The sequence below is a fragment of the Schizophyllum commune genome (genome assembly GCF_000143185.2).
Source record: "Schizophyllum commune H4-8 unplaced genomic scaffold SCHCOscaffold_21, whole genome shotgun sequence".
NCBI classification, from domain to species: domain Eukaryota; kingdom Fungi; phylum Basidiomycota; class Agaricomycetes; order Agaricales; family Schizophyllaceae; genus Schizophyllum; species Schizophyllum commune.
The window spans coordinates 48,522-65,238 of record NW_026089558.1 but is presented as its reverse complement, the minus strand read 5'-3'; the positions used below and the strand labels follow the sequence as shown (position 1 = coordinate 65,238).

At 59.9% G+C, this 16,717-nt stretch overlaps 7 protein-coding genes across 7 annotated transcripts; all 7 read left to right on the top strand.

Moving 5' to 3' along the window:
• SCHCODRAFT_02522180 (uncharacterized protein) lies at positions 1–1,705 on the top strand (the record flags this gene model as incomplete). Its single annotated transcript, XM_003025856.3, has 2 exons — positions 1–730; positions 779–1,705. Coding segments are annotated over 2 exons (1,657 nt in total), but the record flags the coding sequence as incomplete, so codon positions are not given.
• Positions 1,706–2,619: 914 nt separating this feature from the next.
• SCHCODRAFT_02558983 (uncharacterized protein) lies at positions 2,620–8,863 on the top strand. The gene is made up of 6 exons (XM_050343741.1): positions 2,620–3,056; positions 3,112–3,544; positions 3,616–6,760; positions 6,813–6,912; positions 6,967–7,716; positions 7,770–8,863. Exons 1-6 carry the CDS (start codon positions 2,669–2,671, stop codon positions 8,471–8,473), a joined length of 5,520 nt encoding a protein of 1,839 aa, XP_050196887.1. The 5' UTR covers positions 2,620–2,668; the 3' UTR covers positions 8,474–8,863.
• Positions 8,864–9,035: 172 nt separating this feature from the next.
• SCHCODRAFT_02646083 (uncharacterized protein) lies at positions 9,036–13,638 on the top strand. Its single transcript, XM_050346479.1, has 15 exons — positions 9,036–9,469; positions 9,519–9,540; positions 9,597–9,684; positions 9,738–9,840; positions 9,892–10,056; positions 10,108–11,530; positions 11,586–11,624; positions 11,677–11,727; positions 11,778–11,799; positions 11,908–12,238; positions 12,298–12,338; positions 12,390–12,606; positions 12,658–12,716; positions 12,792–13,100; positions 13,223–13,638. Exons 1-15 carry the CDS (start codon positions 9,116–9,118, stop codon positions 13,392–13,394), a joined length of 3,396 nt encoding a protein of 1,131 aa, XP_050196886.1. The 5' UTR covers positions 9,036–9,115; the 3' UTR covers positions 13,395–13,638.
• A 107-nt stretch (positions 13,639–13,745) lies between these two features.
• SCHCODRAFT_02595148 (uncharacterized protein) lies at positions 13,746–14,614 on the top strand. The gene is made up of 3 exons (XM_050344018.1): positions 13,746–13,816; positions 13,864–14,303; positions 14,356–14,614. Exons 1-3 carry the CDS (start codon positions 13,801–13,803, stop codon positions 14,368–14,370), a joined length of 471 nt encoding a protein of 156 aa, XP_050196885.1. The 5' UTR covers positions 13,746–13,800; the 3' UTR covers positions 14,371–14,614.
• A 94-nt stretch (positions 14,615–14,708) lies between these two features.
• On the top strand, positions 14,709–15,412 carry SCHCODRAFT_02558977 (uncharacterized protein). Its single transcript, XM_050343740.1, has 2 exons — positions 14,709–15,234; positions 15,284–15,412. Exons 1-2 carry the CDS (start codon positions 14,737–14,739, stop codon positions 15,293–15,295), a joined length of 510 nt encoding a protein of 169 aa, XP_050196884.1. The 5' UTR covers positions 14,709–14,736; the 3' UTR covers positions 15,296–15,412.
• Positions 15,413–15,596: 184 nt separating this feature from the next.
• Positions 15,597–15,818, top strand: SCHCODRAFT_02522212 (uncharacterized protein; the record flags this gene model as incomplete). Its single annotated transcript, XM_050343488.1, has 1 exon — positions 15,597–15,818. The coding sequence occupies one exon, from the start codon at positions 15,597–15,599 to the stop codon at positions 15,816–15,818; it is 222 nt and encodes a 73-aa protein (XP_050196883.1).
• A 267-nt stretch (positions 15,819–16,085) lies between these two features.
• Positions 16,086–16,523, top strand: SCHCODRAFT_01347517 (uncharacterized protein; the record flags this gene model as incomplete). The annotated part of the gene is made up of 1 exon (XM_050341482.1): positions 16,086–16,523. A coding segment is annotated over one exon (381 nt), but the record flags the coding sequence as incomplete, so codon positions are not given.
• Positions 16,524–16,717: the final 194 nt, after the last annotated feature.

Below are 16,717 nucleotides of genomic sequence, written 5' to 3'. Positions count from 1 at the left end.
CAATCCGGAGCTCCTCGACCTTGTCCGCGCTAGGAAGAAGGCCTCGGGTGTTGCGGCTGAGCCAAAACTCGCTTACGAGGCCTCCAAGTCGGCCGAGCTGTGGCATGCCATCGATGACTGGAGGGAGGACATGTGCGAGCGTGGGCATGCCGAGTGTTCGATGGGGCCCGAGTGCTTCCTGCCGACGTACATCGTGGACAAGATGGCGATCCTGAAGCGCGATAACATGCAGCAACACGCGAGGAAGTTGCTGAAGTCCCAGTGGCTGTTTTGGGACAAATTTGGTCAGCAACTTGTCGATTACGTGGTTGACCAGAGCTCCCACCATCACGACGACGACGCCTCCCTTCCCATTCCCCCTACGCAGATCCCGTCCGCCGACCTCTCAGCATGCACGGAACCAGTCGATCAACCGCCCCAAAGCACCGTCTCCGCTCCCGACGCGCTGAGGTCCGGTAGAGGCGGGACTGCTCCAGCGAACACCCGCAAACGCGCCGGCACGAAGACTGCCAATGACCCAGCGAAACCGAAGAGGAAGCGGGGAGCGCCGAAGCCTCGTGAGGTGCCGCACGTCGCTGGAGAAGGTGTGTCGGCGAGCGAAGCGGCTTCATCTACGAAGCGCGGACGGATGCGTGGAGGCCCTATCGACGATATGCGCGGCACCAAGAAACAAAAGGTGGCAGAAGAGGGTGCCGCGCCCTCTAGGGCAGTTGGGGGCCGTATGAATGAGGTACGTGGAGGGCTATACGTGAAGTTCTGCTTTGCTGACTTTTAGAAGGTCCTGCAGCCCCCAACTGCTGCCACCTCGAACGCGCAGCAGGAATCATTGGCGGGTGGCCCGCCTACTGCTCGCCCAATCGCTCCCGCCCCCGATCGTTGCTCCACCGGCGCACAAGCAGCCATGCATGACGGGCTTGCGGTACCTTACGCACGAGCTCATCCTCCGCCGCCTCTTGCGGCGCATGTCCGCGACGACGCCGACTCTCATGCAGCGCGGGCCGCCGCCTACCGCTTTTCGGGATACCCATCAGCATCACAATTCCTCCGTGCTCATGTCGAACGCGACCAGAGCGACGGTCCCGCGGATCTGCGTCCCCGACGAGAAGCTTACCCGCCCCCTACTTGGCAACAAAGCTCAACGCCGTCCATGAGCACATTCCACCACTCCAGTACATCTCAACACGCTCTCCCTACGCCCCCTTCGTCAGCTCACCGGCAGTCTCTAGCTCGCGGCACGCAGCTAGGGACACTTGTGACACCTGTGTCGCAGCGCGAATATATGGCCTCCCCGGACACCTCTCATCATCACGCACCACCTTATTTTACGGACCGGCCAACATCGTCAACACTCGAGCACCATCGCCCTCCGCCACCATCTGCATCTTCGCGAGGCGGATGGTATACGCGTCCGTCCGCGGCGCCGTCGAGTTTGGCCATGACGGCTTTCTTCGAACAGCCCGTCATGCAGATCGTCGATTACGCACCCGCTCACGGTGCTTCACTCAAACTCGACGCCGTCACTTTAGCGAGCAAGTGCATCGTTAGCCAGCTCGGTGGCGCATGCTGGATAGACCAGACAATGGTGTCCGGCAAGGTGCGTGTCGTGCTCAGCCATGGGCAGACCCGTATTGTCGATGTCGTCCAGCGCGCCACCGTCATTTGTGCATGCGCCCGGGGTTTGCACGGCTCCCGCTCTGTCTCGTAGTGTCCTGTATTGCCTTTCCCCAGAATACTCTAATGCATGCCATCATGTTATCTACTTGTGCATATATGTGGGATACGAGTCGGGTCTGTACATGACGCGCTACTCCTCGTTGTGGCTCTGCGACGCGTATATCACGAAGTCAGGCAGGGGTCCTGACCCCTTTTGTGACTTGCTGCACGGGTGTGCCCAGTCCGCTCGCAAGCTCGCGGTCCATTTGTCTTCTCCCATGTGCACCTGCCAAACCAGTGATGGACCGCGGCTGCGAGCGGAAACTGGTTCACGAGTCTAACTTTCGTTCACGCACTTGTGATGCGATTCGGTCGCTTTCATCACGCAGCGAGGGGCACCGTTTTGATCAAGTTCCACGCGCCGGTGATTGCTGATCAGCTCGAACACCCACAAGGACCCCCTTGCCTTCGAAATTCGAGGCGTGTAGACGGATGATTTTGCATCCAGCCAGATCTTGAACGTTCTTTACAGTACTAGCGATGGCGAATCCGTGTCTATAAAATGAGTTTGTTGGAAAATAGTGAAAGTGGAAGGGGTCCATCGCTTTGGGTGGCTGATTGCTAGTGATCGAATCACGCACCGAGCGGTCAGTGGTCAGTGATCAATCACGCACCTAGTGATCACTAGTTTCTGCGTGATTTTGATGCTCACGCATCTTCACGCACCTGGCGAGTGGCCAGTGAATCGCTGGTGCGTGATTTGAGACCGAAAATCGCTCATTTTCACGCAAATCATAGTGATCACACCACTATTTTCACGCAAAATCACTCGATCAGTAGCGGTATACTGGGTTTTGTCCAGGATTTGCAACCATAGGCGCCCCCATTGAAAGGGCAGTTCAAGTCTAGCGTGTCACCTGATTAATATAGGCAGTTCTATTTTTAGAGCTCCGCCAATCGCTTGCTCGTTGTTGCCGCCGCCGTCGGTGGCCTCCTTCTGCTTCTGCTGCCGGCCATGGCGAGCACAAGCAAAACCGCAAGCTCGTCTACGGCTGCGACGAATACTGCGCTGAATTCTTTGACGACGACGACCCCCGTCTTCCCGCCCCGCATCTCCTACGCTGACGAGTTGCTCACCTCCGCCTTTGATCTCACTCGGACGCCTTGCTTGGTCTGGTGTCGATATAGCTCTTATGCCGACGCGATCGACGGGGCAGAGGCCGTCGAGCGCGCCCGCCTGGCTATCCCCGAAAGTAATGCGGGGAAGGGTCTTCTCGAATCGGACCTGACGAGCGTCAGGGCGGGGAGCCGATCGCGCATATATGTCTTCAGACTGGGGGCGAAGGAGGCACTGAGGGAGATGAAGACCGCGATGGCGAAGCTGAGCTTCGAGGGACTCGAAGGTGTGTCGGTCGACTTGCCGCTGATTATCAAGTATTGATGCGTGCTGCGTGCTAGCGACCCAGCCAGCGTGTATCGCACTCGACGAGATTTATGGGCCGACGAACTCATCCACTGCACGAATACCCTCCAAGACTACACGCACCATCCTCTCCCACTTCTTCGAGGCTATCCGTACGCGCTTCGTCGACGATGTCGTGCGGCAGGCGACTAACGTCAAGCGCGATGTCCAACGCTTCAAGACGGGCTTTCTGTTCGGGGCGACAGTTCCTATGGCACGATCCACAAAGGAGCAACAATCCACAGAAGACAACTGGTCTGCGGGGTGGGACGCTTATGCCAGCGCAAGACCTCTCACCTTCGTCCACCTTGATATTCAGCTCGACGCTCGCTTGCGGCTGCTCATCAACCCTATCTTCCGTCCAACCAGTCATCGGCCTCTCCCCTTACCGACGCCTTTCCATCGACATTCAAGAACATCACACGCCAGGTACGCCACCACTTATCATTGCATCTTCCACATCTCTAACGCATATATTCCTCTTTACTCTCGTCTTCTAGCCACAGTTCGCTCTCTGCAGGAATTCCCATCACCCTCCTCCCGCATGGCACTGCCGCACATTTCCTCGCGGAGTATACCCCCACGGATAGCCGTGCCCTCGACCGCGAGTTCGAGAAAGGATTTCGCGGAACAGGCGTTCTATTCCACACCTCTATTTCGTCCTCTCCCCAGGACCATAATGCGCATATACCTTCCACGCCATACATCATTGGCTACCTCGCTATCGAAAACCGTCACGGAGAACCGAAAGGGCTCACATTTGTATACCCACGTCAACTCTGTCTCCTTTCAACCGACCCGAAGCGCCGGCCGCTCGACAACCCACCCGAGTTGCCCGCCCCGTTGCAGCCATCACCTACATTGGCCAATGCGATACCACCTGCGCTCACGTCGCAGGCAACACTAGCGCCCGGACTGCACTCGGCCGTGGCATCTGCGGCCTCATCTGCCCCCGTTTCCCCGCTACCATCGGCTTCAACCCAAGCAGCACACCCACATGTCGCTGCATCCATTTCGAGGAACAAGGCTACGCAACTTTTCAAGACCATGGTCGGCAGGCCCGGAGAACCAGGCGCCGTTGCACTTGAGGTCTCTGCCTATGTGGACGCGGTCGCGAAGGAGCGCGAGCGCGAGCGGGAGAGGATGCGCGCGGCTAGGACCGGTAGCGGAGCGGGCAAGGTTGATGCGAGCTCAACGTCGGGTGCACAGGGATCGACACCTGCAATGCAGATCACGACGCCAGGAGCGAGCGGTCTCACAGCAGGCGCGGGCTTCGCGGGAGGGCACTCCGCGTCTGCAAGCCCCGCAGCGCCTTATCCTTCGGGCGCGAGCTCGTTCTACCCCTCTCCTCCGTCTACGGTGCCAGCCACAACACACATCGTCCCCGGGATGACACCGTCCGTGGTGGTCTCGCCTGCCGCTATGGACATCACCGCGCACCATACTCCTGCAGCTCTCTCCCAACCCCAACCACCATCGGTGCCTTCTCAGCCACCCACGGCGTCGACATCTGTCTGGGGCAGCATACAAGATGCCGCCAACAATGGCTTCGTCTCGGGCAGCACGGGCTTCGGCACGAATGGCGGAGGCAGCAACGGGTTCGGCTCGAATGGTAGCAACGGTACCTACGGCTACCTGGGGTCCATGGACTTCAGCATGTTCGAGGACGTGGGCATGGACGCCTCAGTTGAGACTAGCGCTCCAGCAGCCGTCGCCGCCCCCGCTCCGTCCGCGCCCTCTTTCGCGGCCGCGCCAACCTCGTTCGACGCTTCAGGTAGTATGGGCACATCAGGCAGCTTCGGCACGAATACTAGCAGTGCGTTCGACACATCCAACGCGTTCGGGACTAGCTCCAGCAGCATGGACATGCTCGCCTTCGACATGGATATGGCGTTCTCAGACGCGGATTGGAATTTCTTCGATAAGCCTGGTACAACCTCTTCATCCGATAACGTTGCTCAAGATGGTCCAACGCCGATGGCGATCACCTCCGAGCCTACCCCATTGGCAGCACCCATCACACCGGCCTCGAACTTCGCGATGCCTCCCCCGCCACCTGCGCCGCCTCCTGCATATGCTACGCCTGCCACCCCCATGCAGCACGCGACGCCTCTGCAACACGCCACGCCGATGCAGCAAGCCACGCCTGCGTACTCCTCTCCCGCTGTGCACTTCGACGACGCGCACGCAAACATCTCTTACGAGTCCCACGACCTCATGCTCGACATGACCACCCCGCAGGTGCTACCACCATCCCCACCGCAGACACCAGGCGTACGCGTTAGTCACTCACGTAATGGGAGTCTCACGGGCGGCGGTCGTTTTGATCCCATATCGTTCGCCCAGAGCCACCATAATGCGGACAACAAGTACGCCGGGGGTGGGAAGTTTGCCTCCGGAGGCAAAGGCGGGATGCTGCCCAGTCCGCCACCAGAGGACACGCCATCGAGTGAGGCGAGTGAGAGCCAGGACGGACAGACGACGCCTCCATCCCGTCCAGCGTGGTACCGCAGTGTCACTGACCCCAAGATCGGCGTGGTGAAGCGCCTCAATGGCGTCAAGCGCAAGTACAAGGGACCTGCCTCCCCTCGGGTGAAGCGGATCCATTCAGACCCCCAATGCATGACTTGGGAAGCACAAGGCATACGCAAAGTTGAAGCCGGTCGGTGTCCTCTCGACAAGGCCAGTTGGGAGGACGGCGACGCGGACCTCGACTGGGTGCGGGAAGAAGAGCCACCGGAGACGGAGGAGGAAGAGGATGAGTCCGACACCGACCACGAGGATCTCGAGCTCGACGCCGAGAGCTTGCAGCCGCCAGACGGGAGGCTGGGTGCCAGCAACAGAGCAAGTCGCGCGCCGAGCGAAGCCCCGTCCTTACCTCCGTACCTTCCTTTGGGTCCGACGTTACTGAGGACGCAGTTCCGACATTCCCTCCTCTTACCTCTAAGCTCGCAGTCGTCCTCCGATATGCATACCAATGCGGCTTCCGGTGGACATCAAGGGAACACAGCTGCCTGTGCGCCGACGCCGGTCAGCCCAGCAGCCATAATGGGTGCGGCGGCCGAGCAGAGCAAGTCTCTGGAGGCGACGGCGCAGATGGTGGCGAAGGAGGTCGCAGAGAACGGGGTGTGGGGCGAGGTCTGGCGCGCGGGCGTTGGGAGCAACGACGAAGGCGCACGAGATGCCGATGAGGATGGAGATCCCATTGCGCCACACTCAAGCGATATCGCTGTTGTGCGGGAGCTGTGGAGTGCAGTTGGCGTGCAGAGTTTGACGTTGGGCGCATTATGTGGGGTCGAGGAAGAGTCTGCGCAAGATCACGGCACGGCTGATCATGCCATGGACATTGACGATTCAGCCGACTTGCCGACAATCAGCAGCACTCTCAAACCATCGCTCGCTGCACTCCCACCACCACACCTCACCGTCGCCAAAGGCAACTCAATCGTTCAAGTCCTACCCACTGCACTTCGCTTCTGGGACAAGCTTGGTCTGGGCCCGCGAGCGGGGCGCAAGGAGGCCGTGGTCTACGTGGTCTACGAGGACGCGGCGACGTATACTACGGCCGGCGCAGGCGGTCAAGCGGGTTCATCGATGGAGGCGCAGGTCATGGCTTTCCTTTCGCAGTTGGTCGGCTGCTTTAAGGTGAGTGTCAGAATTCGTGAGAAAGATAACGAAGTGCTAATGTGGTATCTAGACGCATCATTATGGCGCTCTCATCCCAGGGAACAGCATCAACAATCGTCCTGCTGGGCTTTTTCCTGTCCGCTTTGACTCCAGTATCCGCAAGCAGCTCGGTGAGCCTCCTATTTTCCTCAACTTCCTTTCTCACTCAACGCCTCATCACCTAGCTCATCTACACGCCGCCCTCGAGTCCAGCCTCCACGACGACGACACCCAACCACCGCCCACTACCCTCCTCCTCTTCCTAACACCCCTTCACCTCCTCTCCCTCGCCACCCCGCCCCTCCGCCACCTTGCCGCCGCGCTCCTCCGAACTTTCCGCCCCGCCATCGAATCCGGCATCCTTTTTCCCCACCTTCTTCCCGAGCATGTCCTCGCCTCTTCGCCTGCTGCGCCGTCCCCCTTCGCCTCCGCCGAGCTTGCCCGCGTGTGCGCGGACATTTACGAGCGCGTCAGGCAGCCCGTCGCACGCTCTGCTGCTCGGGCGTTCTTTGCGCGGCAGCGCTTGATCACTAGAGTGCAGGCGCCCGCGAGCGCGATCGCGCGCCCGGTACCAAAGGTCAAGGTGACAGCGGACGCGGGAACTGGGACGTTGCCTTTAGATGCGGGCACGCTCTTGCACGTCGGGTACCAGGTCAGCGCATCGGGCAAATGGGTGCTGTGCGCGTGCGTGGATGAGTATGGCGAGGGCTGGGAGACGGGTGTATGGTTGGTAGACGGGGAGGGCGACAACGATGACGGGGATGGCGATGAGCAGGAAGGAGCGAGAGGACAAGGTGCTGGTGTCGGCGCTGGCGCGGAGGCGCGTGTTGTATCCCGCGTATGGGAGTTTGCGGTTCGATTTGCGAGCAAGGCGGCGGTGGACTGGCGCGTTGCGGTGGCACGGCTGGGCGTGATGCCCGTGCGCGAGGTAGAGGGTAAGCGAAGGGTTTCTTGTCGCGCACAACTGTGTACTGATTTCCCTTCCCAGCCTGGGCACACCTCCTCGAGGACCCGCCCGAGATCTCGCCCTCTTGCACGGCGGTGTTCTGCGTCCAGCACGATGCGCCGTGGGCGTTTGCCGCGCTCGCTCGGCCCCGGACGACGTCGAGTTCGCCTATTCTTGACCCGCGCACGGGACCTCCAAGCAAGCACACAGCGGGCCAGGCGATCGCGAAACACGCCGCCAATCAGGTCTACGTGGACGCGTCTGCGGCGATCTTCGCACTCGAGGTGCGCGGGGGCGGCCTTCCATTGTCTGCCTCGCAAGACGCGGCAGTGCGAGGCTCCTTCGTCGAAGAGAGCGCGCGCGACAAGGAGCGCGAGCACAGCGAGGACTTGGAAGACGACGCGCTCGACCTCGATGCCTGCGGCCCCCTGCCGCGCCGGACGAGCGCGCTGGTGCGCACGACGGCCACGGCCGGGATCTCCACGCTCCAGCTGCACCTGATGCACGTCCGCTGGTCCGGCGCGCAGGAGGGCGAGCAGAAGGCGCGGCTGCGCGTGCTGGAGAAGGAGCTGCACGCGGACGTCACGGCGAGCTACCACTGCCTCGCCGCGCTCGCCGCGGTGCGCGGGAGGCACCGGCAGGGCGTGGACCCGCTCCTACCGCTGCACCTGGCGGCTACGGAGGCGATGACACGGGCGTTGGATCGGGGGGAGGATGGGGCGGACGTGTGTGGGGGTGAATCGTGAGAGCGGGTGAGTTGTGAGAGCTAGGGAGCGTCTTGAGTGGAGGTGTTTACAGTCATTTGCAGAAAAGTTGGCAGGCCCGCGCCCGCACTTTTTGTTGCACGTGGGGCGCGTCGACCAATGCCGTCGCCAGCGCAGTCGTCCGGGTCGCGACGACGCCTGCGATTGGCCGCGGGCGCCTCGTGGCAGCGAAAACGCGACGCGCGGGTCTGCCAACTTTTCTGCAAGTGACTGTATGTTTGATTATGAGTAACGTTACGACCCAGTATCATCTCCATTGTACACTAGCGCATGTCATTGCATCTTGGACGCGGCTGCATATTCCATAGAACCTATCTCATGTTTGACATCTCTCGTCTGTACAATAGTAATAACCACGAACTTCCTCTTGAGTGACTTCAGTCCGCCATGGGAATGCATGGGCAAGGGACGGCCATAAAATCCTTCCTAATGGGGCATGTTGCGATAGAATCCCGAACGGCGCTCCGTGATTTGTGTGACGTGATTACCGGTCAGGACACCGGGATCAAAGAAAGATCTAGCACGCGAGCTGCAGTTCACCTTCCTGGTCGCGACCATTGTTCTCCTCCTGCCTCCCTCCATGGTCCCGTAGTTGGCCGTCCACCCTACCCACTCACGCCCATCATGCCCACGAACACGCCCCCCAACGGCGCGCGCCGTCCGTCGAACCTCACGCTGCGCATCGCGATGCCCAATTCGAAGGCGCAGCCGATGCACAACTCCTCGACCTCTACGCCCAACGGCGCCCGATTCTCCAACTACTTCTCCCCAGTCGAGGAGAAGGAGCGCCCGCGCCGCAAAGCGCGATTCCAGCTGAACAACCTCAAGCCCGACCTCCACCACCTGCCCAAGCCCCTGGAATGGATTCCCCAACGCTTCACCTGGTCGAATATCAAGCCCGTCATCCGGTGCGCCGTATCGGCGTGGATATGCTTGGTGCTATATGTCATCCATCCCGTGGAGAAGACAATGGGGCAGGTGCGTGGCTTGTTCTGGGAGGGGGAGCGTGTTCTGACGAGTCATGTAGGCTAGTTTCATTGTTCTTATAAGTAGGCGATGATACGCATCATCCCCGCACTTCAAGTAGTCTGATCACACCCCAAAGGCTCCTTTCTCGCTCCTCCTGCTGGTCCCTTCCTCGCAACGCTAGAGCACGAGGTGCTGATCCTGCTGCATGTCTGTGTGGCATGGGCGTACGTCTTGCTTTATCTCATCCCATTGACCTCTCTAATTTGAACCTTCCTAGGTGGTGCTGCTTGGGTATAAAGCTCGCGTATCTGGCGCGCGAAGAGCGCGTACCGTACGTCACGCTACAAGAGGCCATCAGCGGGCGATACATCGAGGCAGCGGTGCGCACATCGTCTCAGACGTGGACATGGTCTGACATCCCTCTCCCCTAGCCCACAGTCATCATCGCGATCTTCATATTCATCGCGAGCACCGTCTTCCTCTACATCAAGGCGAGACAAGGACCTGGACCTTATGTGTTCCCCACCGTGTTCGCATGCCTTTGCGTCGACACAACGATGACCCTCGCGGTCTTCTACCCATTTACGGCGTATAATGTACGTTTCTCTCTCTACCTCCGCTCGCTCAGTGCCTCAAGACACTCCTAGGTCGGCAGCTATGTTGTGCTCCCCCTAGCCATCAAGGCCGGCGTCGCCCTTTTATGCTCCGTCCTCATCTTCCCCTGGACCGTATCCGCCCAATTCACCAACGCGCTCCAAGCCGTCATCCGCCCGCTCGCTACCGCCCTCGATCTCCAGCGCCAAGGCCTCGCGACATCCACTGACGATCCGGACTACCAAGCGACCGTCTCCAAGATCGCCGCTTCCGTCAACGGCGCCGAAAACGCGCTCGTGCCCCTCTCTTCCGCAGGCCGCCTGCTCTCGAGCGATCTCATCTACTGCCGCTTCGCGCCCGACGACTTCCGCACGTTTCAGAAGCTGTTCCGCCGCCTCGCCGTGCGCTCCCAGGGCCTCGTCCTCTACTTCTCGCTCATCGACCCCGCGCGCGAGCGCTTCCCCGTCACGCCTGCCACATCGCGCCCGCCCACCGCGCCGGGCACACCACGGACCATCTCACCCTCTTCCACCCGCCCACCCTCGCCCGAGCGCGATGACGGCCGGCACTCCAGCGGCCCCTCTAGCCCCTCCTCCCGCCCCCACTCCATCCTCACCACGCACACTACCCGGCACGCGCACACCCACCGACACCGCCGCCACCACCACCACGGCTCCTCCCTCGCGCGCCACCTGCACCAGTCCCTGCACCACCTCGCCATGACCCGGCCGCACAAAACGGAGACGACGGTGGGCGTGTTCGAGAGCTACCGGTACCTAAACCTCGACGCGAAGCACTACCCGGAGCGCGACTACGAAAACTACGCGGCGCAGTGCACGGGCCTGCTCAGGGAGTGCTGCGACCCGCTGCTGGTGGCGTGCCGGGACGTGGTCGCGTGGGTGCCCGGGTGGCTGCAGGGCGTGCGCGCGCACCGCTTCCACCTCTGGGGCGGGCGCGGCGCCCGAGAACGCGCCCGAGAAACCTCGCTCAAAGAGGTCGCCCGCCGGAAGGCCGAGCTCGAGGGCACGCTCGAGGCCTTCCGCAAAGAGGGCCGGCTCAAGGTGCTCGACGTCTACCGCCCCTTCTTCGAGCACGGCGGCCAGGAGGACGCGCACGCGCCCGACATGCCCGCGCACCGGCACCTCTTCCACTGCTACGTGTACCAGTACCACCTCATGCAGGTCGCGGGCATCCTGGTGGAGATGCTCGACGAGATCAGCCGGCTCGAGACCGAGCGCGTCGCGTGTCGGCTGTGGACGCCCGCGCAGCGCCTGCTCCGGTGGAACGTCTGGGAGTTCCCCGCGACCGTCGACGAAGAGGACGACGAGGATCCGGACGTCGTCCAAGGCCTAGCGCCCTCCGTCGAAGAAGACCTCGGGCTGGCCATCAAGCGCGACCCGGACGTGCTCCCGCCTGCGAACGGGTTCGAGTGGGCGATGAACCATATTTACAAGGGATTCGTGGCGCTCGGAGGAGGTAAGCACTGAAAGCGATGGTGGAAGCAAGTCTTCAGGCTGATTGCTATTTGCAGGCAACTCGATCTTCGCGCTGAAGGCGGGGATGCTTTCGGGTTTGTTGTGACGGTTGTTTGGCCTACTGACAGCGCTCTGACCGGTTCCCAGTATTGTTGTGTCTGCCTTCCTTCCTGTCGAACTCGGCGCGGTTCGCGTACAGTGAGCTTTTTTTCATCCTCCGCATCGCGCATCTGCTAACCAGCGCCCAGCCAACAGCTTCAACTGGGCAATGTGCGTTTCTTAACCTTCCTATCCTCCCCTCCCTCTCTCCCCCTCTCTTTCTCTCCTACCCCTCCCTCTCTCCCTCTCCTACTCCTCCCCACTAACCCCCCGCCCCAGCTTCATCGGCCAACTCACCCTCATGCGCTTCCGCGGCGACACCACCTTCGGCCTCGTCTCTCGCATCCTGACCACCTTCTTCGGCGGCCTCCTCGGCACCGTCGTCTGGTACATCTCCTCCGGCGCGACCGACAGCGGGAACGCGTACGGGCTCGCCGCCGTCTGCGCCGTCTGCTTCCCCTTCTTCTTCTACGCGCGCCTGCACTGGCCGGGCCCGCCGATCTCGAGCGCGATCTTCTTCGTGACGGTGATGCTGGTGATCGCGTACTCGTATCGGAACACGTGGGTCTCGCTGCCGGGCTCGCCGGGGTTTGGGATCGAGATTGCGTGGGTGAGTGGGTGGGTGTGAAGGGGAAGACGAAGTGCATGTACTGAACAATGTTCACTCAGCGTCGATTCGTGCTCGTTACTTGCGGGGTGTTCGCGGCTTTGTGAGTTGTGGATCCATGGATATGTAATCGAGTATCGCTGAATTTGTTCAGCATCTTCTCCTTCCTCCCGCCCTCGACCACCATCCGCCGACTCCAGCGGCGCACCCTCGCCACCACCTGCTCCGAGATCGGCGCCATCTTCTGCTCCATTGTCTCCTTCGCCAACGCACCTGGCGATGTGGACACGCAGGAGATTCTGACGAGCCTCATCGCGATCCGAAGCAAGCTGAAGCGGTCTATCACAAGGAGCCAGAATGTGACTTACGAGGCGAGTGGTTGCTTGCCCACCGGCGAGCCAAGTGCTGACACATACGCCCAGTTCTCCCTACGCGGGAAGTGGCCCGCCGAGCGCTACAACAAGATCAGAGATCTGCAAATGTGAGAGTCGTCCCCCTTGCGCATCCTACACGTATTCACGTCCACCCCCCCCCCCCCACACACACACACATCTAGCCAACTCGCCTACTCCCTATCCCACCTCATGTCCGTCATCAAGCACATGGACCCCGCGTGGACGCGCGCCTTCCTCCGCCGCACGCGCCTCGTCGACTCGGACTTTCAGGGCGACCTCCTCGCCGTCATCTCCCTCATCTCCACCGCGCTTCGCACGGGCACGCCGCTGCCGCAGATCACGCCGTGCCCCTTGCTGGACAGATTCATGTTGCATTTCCACGGGTTCAACGTGATCCATCGGGAGAGCGAGGAGGACTATGGGCTGCCGCGGACGCTGAGCCTGGCCACGCTGGAGGACGAGCAGTATTTGTGAGTGGGGTTTGGGTTACATTATTGGTTTTCTGGTTTCGGAAGTCGCTCCACTATGAGAGGCGTCTGACTATGAGAGGCGCCTGACCATGGGAAGCTCGAAGCTCACCATCACCCTCCAGGATGTTCTGCGTCGGCGTATCCACCACATTCACGATCATAACCCGATTGGACCGACTCATGGTCGCCGCGAAGGAGGTCGTGGGCGAGCAGTACCACATCCACGGTGTCGGCCTGGACGGCGCGCAGCGGTATGCGCCGCCGCTGGGGCAGAGGCCATCGAGGGATGTTTAGAGAGTGGGTGTTTAGGGGTGATGCTTTATTGGTGGTGATCACCTTGGATCCAATAGGTGCTTGTTATGGATGTAGATGGTCATGGCAGGAGGAGATCCGTGGTCAGATATGTAGATGAAGGTGCACGGACTGTTTTGTATCCATAGTGCATGCTTTCTTTGTAGGTATGCTTCCGCAGGCCTGTGTCGTGATATAGGCCTAATCTGCGTTTTTCATTGTGGTCTATATGATTCGCACGCTCAAGGGACTCTGAAAGTCTGAGCGACGATGAAGTTGGACGCACATGACATCCACGTGGCGTTCTGATCCGGGATCAGACCAAGCGCCGCCCTGTAGCTTGTCTTCCACATTTCGCCGTCTTGTCCGCTGCAAACCCGCTAAAACACGGCAGAGGCGACTGTCTAGTATGGACAAGTCGGCTAGTATGTCCCGCCACTACTCGTGCTGCCACTCGCTGACATCGATGTAGTTATCTGCACGACCAACCCCGAGGACAACGATGTTCGACGCATGGTTGTCTCTCCGGCCATATTCCACCAGAGCGCCAGCGCGCACACGGACTCTCTAGGCCGCTCATACCTTCAGTTTGCCGATGTATACGCTCTTTGCTTCGCCACCTCGACGTCCAACATATACAATATGTGCAAAGCCACAGGCGTGGGGTTCTACGGCGATCGGTGCTTCACCATTCTGAAGTACTTCGAACGGCTAGAGGAAGCCACCGGCATCTCGCGTGGTTATGGCCTGCACGAATGCGAGTTGAAGGATGGGCGACTGATCTACCTGGCGGTCATCTCCATGGCAGATACGCTGGAAGCTCTCCCGCGCCCCGCTGCCCGCATTGAGCTTTTCAAGAAGCTCTTGAACACCAAGACGGAGCCCATAGTGCGCCGGCTCAGGCAACCTAGAGTGCGTCTTTGAAATCATCATCTTGGAGTGTGTGCTCACTTCCTTATCGCAGATGTATAGCGCGTGAAGCTTGAACGCTTGAATCTGTTACGTGCTGCTTTCGCTTGCCACCGCTGAAGGCTTTCCCGCCATGCTATCTGTGCTGTCTTGTCACTGTACCATACCCTGAACGCATTGTTTATGTCGCTGCTGTGAATATGCGTATATATGGCTGCCTTGAAATTCACCTTTCTTCATGTTTGACGAAAACCCGGATTGCTGTTGCATATTACTTTGGGAATGAACTAATACTACGTCTCGGTCGTCCGCGCCACTGCCGTGACTGCGGCCAGTGAGCAATGCCCACGTTGTATTAATTTGGCTTTGTGATCACGGCGAACCCCGCAAGTGCCTCTTGTCTTCTCCCTTCATCTCGCACGCTGCTTCCGAGAATATGGTTTCATCTTCTTCGCTGAACTCCACCGCTAACATGACTACCTGGACTTACGACGAGAACCACGACGACGTCCGCCTCATGGTCATCTCCCGCGGCATGGTCAACAAAACGGCGAGCATGCACCGCGACTCGCTCGGAATGCCATACTCCCAGCTTCCTCCCTACTACGGTCTAAGCTACGCCATCACGTATATGAACATATACAATTTGTGCAAGACGATCGAGGAGGATGAGGACGGCGATCAGTGGCTTTTCGATGATGAGTGCTACACCATCTTCAAATGGCTCGAGCGTCTGGAGGAAGCCACTGGAATCTCACACGACCATGGGCTGCACGAGTGCGAGTTTAAGGACGGTCAGCTGGGTTTGACGATGGTCATCTCCTGCTCGGACAAGCCGGAAACTGTCCCGCGTCCCGCCAAGCGTATTCAGAGCCTGAAGGATTTCCTGCGGGTCACCAAGGAGCCGGTAGTGCGTCGGTTTAACCAGCCCAGGGTGCGCTTGCCGTGCTGTCTCCAATATGCGCGTCTAACCATACTTTTAGATGTACTTCTGAGACGGGAGTCCCCTGGAACTGTGTTTAATGGATGGAAATGCTAAAATCAGTAAATTGTACATTAAATGCACAAAGAATGCATGGGGTCCCTAATATAAGCCATACTGTCGACCGCGCAGCTGTCCGTCCGTCGGGCGTATGCCCCGCTACCAGGAAGACGTGCAAGCCGCCACTACACCGGAGAGCATGCCACCTCCGCCGCTCACCAAAGGCGAGCAACAACGCCGCCAGCCATAGCTAGCAGCGTCGCCGCCCACGCGAAGGCGAGCAACATCAACAGCGACCCGCGATCCGTGTAGCAATGGACGCAGCACCCACCCCGCGCCTCGGTGACCGATGCTCCCAGCAACCTCCAGCCGAACTACGGCCTTCGTCGACTGCCAGGCAAGCCCTAGCTACGTCCGCGCAGGGCCCGGAAAGACGAGCCGAGCTCCGTGCGAGCTACCCGACAGCCCGTGCAATGCCTGCGGCGCCGCCAGGCATCTTGAAGAGGAACCACAGATGTTGGCTCACTGGTCGATAAAGACATGTAGCAAGCTGCACATCTTCGCCCGATAGGTGGCTCGTCCGAGACGGGAGGCTGATCCTAGTTGGATGCCGCATTCGACGGCGGGCACTCAGAAGAGCGCCGTGCAAGTCCAAGAAGGACCTGCGAAAGGTTCCAAACATTTGCCGTCGTGTCGACGGGCGCAGCAGAGGCAGACAAACGCAGAACCGTTCGCTGAACACCTGCGGGAGTGTACAAACACCCCTGGGAGTGTACGGTTACTAGGACGCGTCCAAAGCCCATTGGTCCTTCGTCTACAAGGCCGGGCTCCGCCAGTACCTGCAGTCAGACGCAGCCAAGGGTCTCGTATCACTCCGCTTGGAGGCCTCGGGCACCTCCAAGATCACCGACGCGCTCTGGCGCGGCCTCTGCGGAGAGCAGCACAACCTCCCGGAACTCCAGCAGTTGACTCTGCGCAAGATTCCGGACCTGACGCCCAAGGCGTTGTGGTGCATTCTTCGCACTCGCCATGCGTCCGGGTGCACTCGCCCGCTCCTCGTGGAATGGGAGGGCTGCGAGATCCCTTCCAGCGTTGCGAATGAGGCTCGTGAGCTAGAGATTTATATCGAGAAGTCTAGTTTCTTTTCGGCGCGCTCAATTGGACAGTCTACAGTCTTACCATAGGCCTAGTCATAAATTCTCGTCACTCTATGATACCCATTTCGCGCTGTACGGTTCGTGTCCTACATGCACGCAAACGCTACTTAGTTGTCTTCCTCAATTACCGATCCCTTAGGCCTTATATCCTGCCCTATGCATCATTTCTCAATGTACTTCATGATCAGAACCGTTGGACATGTTCATCTAGAACTGCGATTGCATTGAACATTGGAGAAATTCTCCTTCTACGTCTGGCTACGAGCACCAGGAAACAA

What these genes read in the sequence shown, in the direction of transcription:
- SCHCODRAFT_02558983 (XM_050343741.1), top strand. Translation starts at nt 2,669, where the DNA reads ATGGCGAGCACAAGCAAAACCGCAAGCTCGTCTACGGCTGCGACGAAT. An exon ending in GAGCTTCGAGGGACTCGAAG is followed by an intron (nt 3,057 to 3,111) that starts GTGTGTCGGTCG and finishes GCTGCGTGCTAG; the next exon opens with CGACCCAGCCAGCGTGTATC. An exon ending in TCAAGAACATCACACGCCAG is followed by an intron (nt 3,545 to 3,615) that starts GTACGCCACCAC and finishes CTCGTCTTCTAG; the next exon opens with CCACAGTTCGCTCTCTGCAG.
- SCHCODRAFT_02646083 (XM_050346479.1), top strand. Translation starts at nt 9,116, where the DNA reads ATGCCCACGAACACGCCCCCCAACGGCGCGCGCCGTCCGTCGAACCTC. An exon ending in TGGAGAAGACAATGGGGCAG is followed by an intron (nt 9,470 to 9,518) that starts GTGCGTGGCTTG and finishes CGAGTCATGTAG; the next exon opens with GCTAGTTTCATTGTTCTTAT. An exon ending in GGCGATACATCGAGGCAGCG is followed by an intron (nt 9,841 to 9,891) that starts GTGCGCACATCG and finishes CCTCTCCCCTAG; the next exon opens with CCCACAGTCATCATCGCGAT.
- SCHCODRAFT_02558977 (XM_050343740.1), top strand. Translation starts at nt 14,737, where the DNA reads ATGGTTTCATCTTCTTCGCTGAACTCCACCGCTAACATGACTACCTGG.